The 9,599-nt window shown below is 37.2% G+C and overlaps 1 protein-coding gene across 1 annotated transcript; it reads right to left on the bottom strand.

The window, feature by feature from the left end:
- Window positions 1–434: 434 nt before the first annotated feature.
- LOC103698343 (40S ribosomal protein S4-3-like) lies at window positions 435–8,954 on the bottom strand. The gene is made up of 5 exons (XM_039122743.1): window positions 8,822–8,954; window positions 2,761–2,838; window positions 2,459–2,639; window positions 2,257–2,354; window positions 435–1,244 (listed from the first exon to the last, which is right to left on the bottom strand). The coding sequence occupies exons 1-5, from the start codon at window positions 8,822–8,824 to the stop codon at window positions 807–809; spliced, it is 798 nt and encodes a 265-aa protein (XP_038978671.1). The 5' UTR covers window positions 8,825–8,954; the 3' UTR covers window positions 435–806.
- Window positions 8,955–9,599: the final 645 nt, after the last annotated feature.

A 9,599-nucleotide genomic window follows, 5' to 3' on the forward strand; every position in this document is an offset into this window, starting at 1 on the left:
AGTTCGAACTGCTCGATCAAATCCTGGTACTTAAAACTCATGTGGCACTTCTTCCTATTGGGTTAAGCAGTTGTAATCGATGCCGCTGCCCAGGAAAATCCAGTTGTTTGCCTGGTTGCCAATCTAGGAAAAATTACTAATGGCTGACAACCTTGCTAAAGATTGTTGGCCAGCTCCATACATTTGATTTTCTAATATCGAACACAAACAGGATAGCATCTAAATTTACGGCACTTTATGGAAAGCATTAAATCAAAATGTATTCATATTTGAATGCACTTTAAATCATCAAGGAAGTTACCAGATCTGTTTCAAACTTCCCTTCTCACAAAGCTTTTGGATACATGTAACAAATAAAGCACAATTTCATGAAGACATGCCCCAAGAACACAGTAATTTCCATGATAGCAATTTGTAGAACAAAGCAACCACAGTTGACTCAGAATTTTGCAAGCAGCACCAGTCAATGGCTATCACATACTACAAGCACACGTTTGTTTACAAAAAATGAAAAGGTACAAACAGCTAGAATTAGAAGCGTAAACAGCAACAGCACATTTGATACCAAATTTTAACTGATATAATCATCACCAAATTGCTGAAGGATAAGATAAGCACAAATAACCAAAAGTCATGAAAACTATTGTAAGAGCAGATGTAATAAAACACAACCAAAGACTAGCTGCCAATCAAAGAAAACTAAATTAAAGTTTAGCTACCAAAATCAGATGCAAGGATTTGCTCCCCCCACATGTCCACAAAGAACTCCAAGTATCCCAGACAAAATATGAAAGCAAGCAATATGATCAGACAGTGGCAGCTGCACCAGAAGCAGCAAGTCGCTTCCTAGCCTCCTCAATGATGCTGAGCTTGATACCTTTGCCTTTAGGAAGGGAAACCCATGCCTTCGTCCCCTTGCCAATGGTGAAGACATTGCCAAGGCGAGTTGCAAACTCATGACCAGTTGCGTCTTGGAGGTGGATAGTCTCAAAACTACCCTTGTGCTTCTCCCTGTTCTTTATGACACCAACACGGCCCCTGTTCCTTCCACCGGTTACCATCACCACATTTCCAACATCAAACTTGATGAAATCTACAATCTTGTTAGTCTCCAGATCCAGCTTAATGGTGTCATTTGCCTTGATAAGGGGGTCAGGATAACGAATTGTACGACCATCATAAGTATTCAGATAAGGAATGCCTTTCTGCCCAAACTGAACAGACCGGACCTTGCATAGCTTGAACTGAAAAGTGGAAAAAAATGGATTTCTAAGACAATGTTAAATAAAGATATCTTGATTAAAAGTATTATATTGTAGTCTGAGTTAAAATTATTTGAGCATCAACATATCTCTGCATGAATCTCTGAAACAATTCATCCCTTAGTTGTTTCAAAAAGACAAGACATGGGGTATAACATTAAACACTAGTTTTAGATAGTTTATGAATTTATCTGAAAAAAATTATTGATTGGTCAAAAACTACAGCACAGAAAGCCATTTCAATGAGAAATACAAAGACAAAATAAATGATTATAGCTGATGGAAAAGTTAATACTGGGAGCCACTGATCACAGGCAATTTTCATTTTGAAACACTATAGGTTAATTGGGAAGCCAGGACACACATAAAAACTACATACTTAGGTAAGGGTAGCAATCAGGTTGGATCAGATATATATAAGTCAAAAATCTATCACCTTGAACTCTAACCTGTTCATTAAACGGGTCAAGAAATACAGACCCAATCCTGACCATTTATAAAACAAGTAATCCAATCTGACGTACAATGGGTTGGATAAAATTAAACAAGTTAAGCACTGCCACTCCTACACCCGAGGTTCTCCAATGGGCGAACTAGGGAGAGATCTAACTTTTAGCCTTTTTTTGCATGGAGTGGCTGCCCCAGGACTTGAACTCATGCGATTGCACTTGTCAGCCGATGGGTTGAATCAAGTTAAACAAGTTAAGCACCATCACTCCTACACCCGAGGTTCTCCGATGGGCGAACTAGGGACAGATCTAACTTTCAGCTTTTTTTTTACATGGAGTGGCTGCCTCAGGACTTGAACTCATGCTATTGCACTTGTCAGCCCAAGCCTTTACCACTGCACCGACCAATGGCCCTTTGCCAACTCTAAACCACAACTTGTGAGAAAGGGGAAAGAAAAGTTCCTGTGCATAGATAAGAAAAGCATGAAAATCCTAGCCATTGTAACAATGAATTAGTGCACAATCATAAGAAATCATATACAAACCTTAGCCTCCTCATCTCTGATTGAGTGGAGACGAAAACGCCCCTTGGTGTCGTAAAGAAGCCGAAAATTCTCATTTGTTTTTGGTATCGATACAACATCTAAACATCACAAATTAAAATTCCATAGAAATGGTAAAAAGTCAATATTTTCTCAAAAAAAAATCTATGTATGTGACAAGAAAACCGAAGAATAAGAAGCATACCCATGAAACCAGATGGATAGGTTTTGTCAGTCCTGACCTTTCCATCAACCAGTACATGTCGTTGCATCAGAATTGCAATGACTTCACGGTAAGTAAGAGCATATTTCAATCTGTTTCTTAGGATAAGGATTAATGGTAAACATTCACGAGCCTTGTGTGGGCCAGAAGATGGTTTGGGGGCCTAAAAGATAGTCAATTCACTCAGTAAGTATCCCACAGAAAGAGAGCATTCTGTAATTTTCTTTTTTGATTAAAGAAGAAGAAGAAGAAGAAGAAGACAGGTTGAGCTTTTATGGACTTACAAAAGCACCACCAAGCTTGTCCAGCATCCAATGCTTTGGGGCATTGAGCCTCTTCAAATGCTTCTTCAATCCCCTAGCCTGAAAGGCACACCAAGGAACTGTGAATTAGACAGCAACACAACAGAGTACCAGAAAAAAAAAATCTATGAAGGAGATGGATACAAACATGACACCCCACAAATATGGCCAGTATAACAAATCTTGAAAAATAGGATAAGACATAGCTAAGATACATTAATAGATATATATTAACTGCATACATGTATACATACATACACACATAATGTATGTATGTGTGTTTGTACGCACGTGTGCAAAAAAGCATCCATAAAGCATAGTAGGTTATCATAATAGGACAGTACATACTTAATATAACATCAACTTTTATAAGCTCATCATATAATTATCATTCAAGTTTGTAGACAACAAACCATACTCCATATTTTAATTTTAATGTCCTAAAACTATAAAATGGAACATTCACAATTAAAAGGCTAACATTGGAAAAGAGATTAAACAGCTTCCCCCTCATATTTGGAGGAACCAGGGAAGTATCCTGCATATGTCCACCAAGTACCCAGTGTGTTTCTTAAATTTTGAAAAATATGATAACTTGTACAAGTATCGGACATGTATCCCAGAAATATATGATGAATATTAGTATCTAATATGTACCTGATATGGTGTGTGATTTGAAAAATAAATGCTTTCTAGAAGTAATTACTAGTTAATTTGTCAATTCAAACTGCACAAGAAGAAAATGATGATAGATTGGCCATCAGTGACGACCTGGAGCCTCAAGAAAATCTTCATTTCTGATAATTCTTATGGAGTATCCCTATTGTTGTTCAACTAGACAGTAAGGAAAACCCATAGCTCTACTTCTGAACCCTCAAATAAAAGGAAACTTTACAGCTAAATACTAGAAAATAAAGAAAAACTAAAATGAAATAAGAGGTTACAGAACACAAGAGGTTGTATGCTAATAAGACACCCTATTGTGCTCATTGCATTCCTAAGTAGCTCATAAGGCATTTAAGAAGCGAGCAATAGCGGCTAATCAAATGCTTTAGGTTCCAGAAAGACAACCAATATACAACTAAATGAAGGCATTAACAAGGATATATTCCTCAGTTGTATTCTAATCATAATGCATTATTACTATGAGAGAAGTCTTAGCCTCCATTTTGGTCCTTAAAGTGACAAATCCAGAACGCTATTCACTATATAAATATTACTAAACATAAACAAAAATAAATAAGGATAAAATAATTGTGGAAGATGGAGTAAGGCTGTTGAATATAACAACATGAAAGCTCACCAATTCCACTTGTTAATATTATTTTAAATTAGCTGCAAGAGCTGATCAAAAAGAACTTCAAAAAGGTGAACTGAAGAGATATATTACACTTCTAACATAAGATCAATACGTTGGCACAATACAACGCTCAAAGGAAGAAGTACGCAAGTTCCAGGATCATTTGATCGTGCTAGTAAAATGGTATAGCCTTAACATCTTATCAGCTAATTTTTTGGAGGCATAAGGCCAAATCTGATTAACAACCAAATCCATCATACATTTTCTGAATCAGGAAAATCAGCTATTGCTAAATTGCAATAACCATTGCATTTTTAGCATCAAATTCTGAGACATATATCTCTGTTTGCTTGACTGGAACTGGACAGATGGTCCAGTAGCATCAAATTCTGAGACATATCTCTATACGCTACAGCTACACTAGCTGGAATGCGCTGAGATTAAGCGACTCAGGTCATCCCCAAGTTGGCTGCAGGATGAGATGCTGCGGCTCAAGTGGCACGGTTGGGGTGGTTTGACTGCACCCAAATCCTCAAGCTCCAAGTTTTCTCAATCCCTCCAGATATACTAATCTAATCCCGAGTTCTCACCATTATCACCTCTTCTTTTCCTCACCTGTGCTCTCCTCACTTAGGTTCTGACACTGTGATTGGCACTCCGGCAACCAATTTTCGCTGGTTTGCTCTTCAATTCTTTCCTCCTCCTTTTTTACCCTTTACTTTAGCTCTTTAGACTTCCTTATCCAGAAAACCTAACAATGAGATTCCCTCCACCTACCATAGCCCTCTTCCAGAACCCTACTCCCTAACCCTAATCCTATCCTAAGCATAGAAGTGGATTTCCAAGCCTCTAGCCCTAATCCACCCCCTCCTCTCCTCCTCCCCGCACCCCTTAACATTAATCTATCATGAAAACATGAATGGTCAATTACCAATGGTTGAATCTTTGTATTTTCTTTTCTTCCTTTTTGGATTTATGCTCATATTTTTTAACTTGTTAGAGATATGCTTGGATTCATGTATCCATTTATTTCTACTAATTCTTGATCAATCATCCTCAGATCCATGTATTTAGTGAAGTGGATACATGTAGTCATTCTTTCTGTTTGACCATAGACTTCTTATTTTTATTCTGTTATAGAAAATATTCTTTTCAGAATCTACATTTACTATATGACAAATACTTAGGTTTCTGTCACGGATTTGTCAAAAAAAATTTATGCGCATGTAGATGCAAGGATATGGTTTCATGCTCAAATCATTGTATTAGTGCCATGAGTATTTGTTACCTCTTAAAGACAATCTTTTTCCTTTCAGAATTTTTTGCTTTGTTCTTGTAAGTTATTGGCAGAGAAGAGAATGAGTAGGTGAAAGGAACCTAAATAGATACATGTATGAGATGTGATGGTTCAGTTCTTCGTGTTTCCATGTTTGCATTACATGCTCAACACATTTATCTTCACACATCTAGTTCCTGTTAAACACTATAAAAATATTTTTCAAAAAAGAAATATTAAAAACATGTTACAAAGGCAACTGGTTTTGCCAACTTTGGTGCTTACTGGATGGTATTCTTTCCTATAGTCCTCTGTTTTAAAAAAATCATCTAAATATATGCTTTATGCAAGTTTTTGTAGTTTTCTCCCTTAATTTTAATGCTTCTCATGGTAGAAAATTAGAAATAAAATTGCCTTTCATTTGAAACCAAATGATTTTACTGCCTATAAAATGGCACTTCTATCTGATGGCTGAGCAGATTGTAGTTTCTTTTCCTTCACAAAGTGTCTTCCATTAGGTTTCTGCTATATTCTTCTGCTGAACATTGGCTAGCTATGATTTAGGTATAGTTTATAGTATATGGCGCACTGGGGTCGGTACATACTACAAAAAGTAAGGAATTTTGCTAATCAAATTTAGAAAAAGAAATGCATTACTCGGGTACGTTATTACATTTTCTTATTGATATTCTGGTCTTCTTTTGGACGTATTATCCAGATGAAGGTCCCAGAATTGAGCCACCACCCAGTGCTTTAGAGGAGGTTGGTTTGGCAGGATCCCAAATTGGCAAAACCATTGATCAAGGTTTAAAATACAGCAATATGGGAGCTTATCAGTTACAATCTCAGTACAGTGCATACTGCACTATGCATCTCCTCATGGTTTACGAAGGTTTGAAATATTGTGGTACAGTACAGTACTATATACCTGGATAGGCTTCAATACGCCTCGGTATAGGGGGTATCAATTCACATTAAGGTGAGTTTTCAAACCTTCCAGAGATTATAATTTTGTTCTCAACATCCATTTCTCGTGGTTAGGTAGATATGAGAATTCTAATAAATCTAAGTAGAAGATATATGTTTGGCTCTTCAGTCTGAATATTTTAGTTAGATGCACATAGTAAAAGGAATACATGACATGTATAGCAGACTATAATTAAAGCAATGTCTATGTGTAAAGAATCTAACTTATTTTGCAAAAACAATAGAAATCATATAAGCATGAAAACATGTCAGTTCAGCTATGGTAGAAATTATACGTACTTCAATCTGGAGATAAACTTGGTTTTGTATAGTGAAATTGGGTCTATATACCAAGTGGCCTCAATTTTCAGTCTCTATGATTAAATATATTGAGCTGTCTAGGTATTTGTGATGATAATTAAATATACTTCAGCTATGCTTCAACTCAGCCTCTTGACAAATTATTGGAGTTTATATGACTTCTGAAATTAATGCATGCTCATATAATGGTGTAAATAATTGTTGAAGTTCAATTCAGCTAGTATAAGCAAATTCTGGCGGTTGTTAGATAGGCAAGAAGGAAGGTAGCTTGTGAAGGTGATTCTCATTAAGTATGGGCCATGGGAGTTCTTGGGGCTAGTAGTAGGCCTAAGCAGGGCATTAGGAAGAATGTGTATGATAGAGCTGAGATCAACAAGAGGGATTGTGACTTGGGATTCATTTGTAAGATCTGGATACTGTCAGAGTCATCATTTCTATTTCAATCCATTTCCTAAGTTGCACAGGTTTGCTTGAAACAGGAAGTGTAATGCTAACAGCTGCAATTTGTCTAGGTTTTATGATGCATATCTAAAGCTATAAGGTGTGTCATCCTTGGCTTTTAGTTGGTTGAATCTTTTATGTTGTTCAGGCCTTCTCCAAATCTACTATAGTTTTGAACCTTTTTTTCATTGAAAGCTGATTTTGTGTGCCTTCAATAATTGGCAAGTATTATGGTTGTGCATATCTTATTCTATCTTTGCTAGAACTAGGTGAATGCTCTTGCATACACATGATTATGATACTCCTTGAAAAATGCTTGGTGGACTTTGAGGTTAAAACACATGACAGCTGCCAATAGCTACCGCCTGTCGCAAATGTTCAAGTTATGTAATTGCATCAGCTTAGTTCACCATTAAGATCATACTCGGTGTTTTCAACCCCGCCCCCCGTTACGATCATACTCAGAGTTTTCAACCCCCCCCCCCACCCCAAAAAAAAATGTTATGCGATTTTAATACTTTCATATCATTATAAAATTTTCTATGTTGTGTCATTTTTTCTGTTGGATTTGGTTTCTATCATATATTTGGTTTCTTATTTCCCTAAACTGGTTTTAGTTTTCATTAGATGTCATACCTCATCTAAAATTTCAGTTCGTTATTGACAATGTTGAGTTTCCTTCTATAATTGACCTACCCATGATTCGGACGGTCTATTTATAAGCTGTAAATCAACCATATTAATAAAAATTAAGCTGTATCCCCACCAATAATTAAAAAAAAAAAGACTTCTGTTATTAATGTTAGTCCAACGAATGTGAAGTAGGGAAGAGAAGATAAGAGAGGGGGGTAGGAGAGAAAGTACGAACAATACATGTATGTTTGCAAAGTTACAAGTAAGAAAAAATTCTATTAATAGCTTTTTTTTGTTAATTGTATGTTCATTCATTTTTAATATGTCAGCATATTTAGAATGAAATAAGCATAAGGATATAGTTAAAACAACAAGTGAAGTCACCTCCTATAGTGGATCCAACTAAATAGGGTCTTTGTTCTTACAATTCCCAATTGAAACTCTCCAAACACAGACATGCATACGTACACACACAAATCAAGCTACAGCAACTACAGTTGCATGTATCAAAAAAAAAAAAAATCATGAATCCCACCCATGTTCAGGACCTATGTGGCATTAGAGCTGTCTTTGTTTTTTTTTCTCGACAAACTGGTTAACTAGAAATTGATGTGGAAGATAGCATTTGCAGAAAACTTCTGCCATTCTCTGGTTCTATTTTCACTCTATTTTGAAAGCAACAAATCTTTGCTTCCAAATGCTCTGAAGATTTTGCAAGCAATTCAAAAAAGCAAATGATTTAAGCATACATGCTGTTCAGTTGCTTCATTTTTCTTCTTCGGTTTAAAGAAAGGAAAAGAAAAAAACAAAAGCCTTATGTGATCGATCCAAGATAATAACCAACCAAATAATCCTCCATAGATAATGAATGTCTCACAACCCAAAACAAAAGATTTCAATAAGAAAAACTTCATATAAAACCTAATAAAGAACTTTTAGTTGCAAAGAAAATTTTCAGAGCCTTGCAAACAAAAATCTAGATCAAGTGGCAAAGCTTGCAAACTTTATTAAACCCCGATCGATCGGAAAAAAACAACAGCACAAATTAATATTGCTACTATAAGTTGGATAATTTGGATCGAGACAAGGACTGCAAAAAATCGAACCATTTTGTCCTCCTAAGCGCCGCGGCCTCCCCCTCTGCTCCTCCTGAAGCGCTCGGACTCGCGTACTTCGGCCGAGGAATAGCCAAGGCCCGGGAATATAACGAGGGCTAGGGTTTGTGAAGATACCGGCAGTGATTACGCACCGTCTGATCCGAGATGAACGGCGGCTGAATCCTCGATCTCCGAGTCTTCTCATTCCCAGACCGGTCTGGACTCTGGACCAACAGACCGGTGTCCCATCATCGATATCAAGTTGAAATTCAACGACGGATTATCGTAACCATTTAAAAAAAAAAAAAAAAAAGACTTGTTTCTTATATCCAACCATATTTGATTGGACAAAAATGTCGGCTTGTTTGAGTGGAGAAGGTCGTTGAGGATGGTGGTAGACATAGCTATACTACATGCGGGGAAGGTTACCGCCGCTACCATTGTGTTTTCTTCTGAAATGGCTGAAGACATCTGGGGTATCTTCACGCTGTCACCGCGCACCGGTTTGCACTTATTTCTTGGGTACCCCGACCTCCACCCTTTGGTCCTCTCAAAGTGAACTTCGACAGCAGCAGGTCGATGAACGGTGTATCTAGAGGCGTTGGATTTGTAATCATAGACCATTTTGGTAGGTTGATAGCAACGGAAGGGCGGTGCACGCCAGGACTTACAGTAGTCGGGGTAGAGCTGCGGGCAGCTTGGGAGGGAATATCCTATGCTGGCGGATGCTTGGGGCCGAGCAAGTGTACCTATAAGGGAACTCTTCTATGGTGATTGATTGGATCCG

This window comes from Phoenix dactylifera, unplaced genomic scaffold (assembly GCF_009389715.1).
Source record: "Phoenix dactylifera cultivar Barhee BC4 unplaced genomic scaffold, palm_55x_up_171113_PBpolish2nd_filt_p 001714F, whole genome shotgun sequence".
Classification (NCBI taxonomy): Eukaryota; Viridiplantae; Streptophyta; class Magnoliopsida; order Arecales; family Arecaceae; genus Phoenix; species Phoenix dactylifera.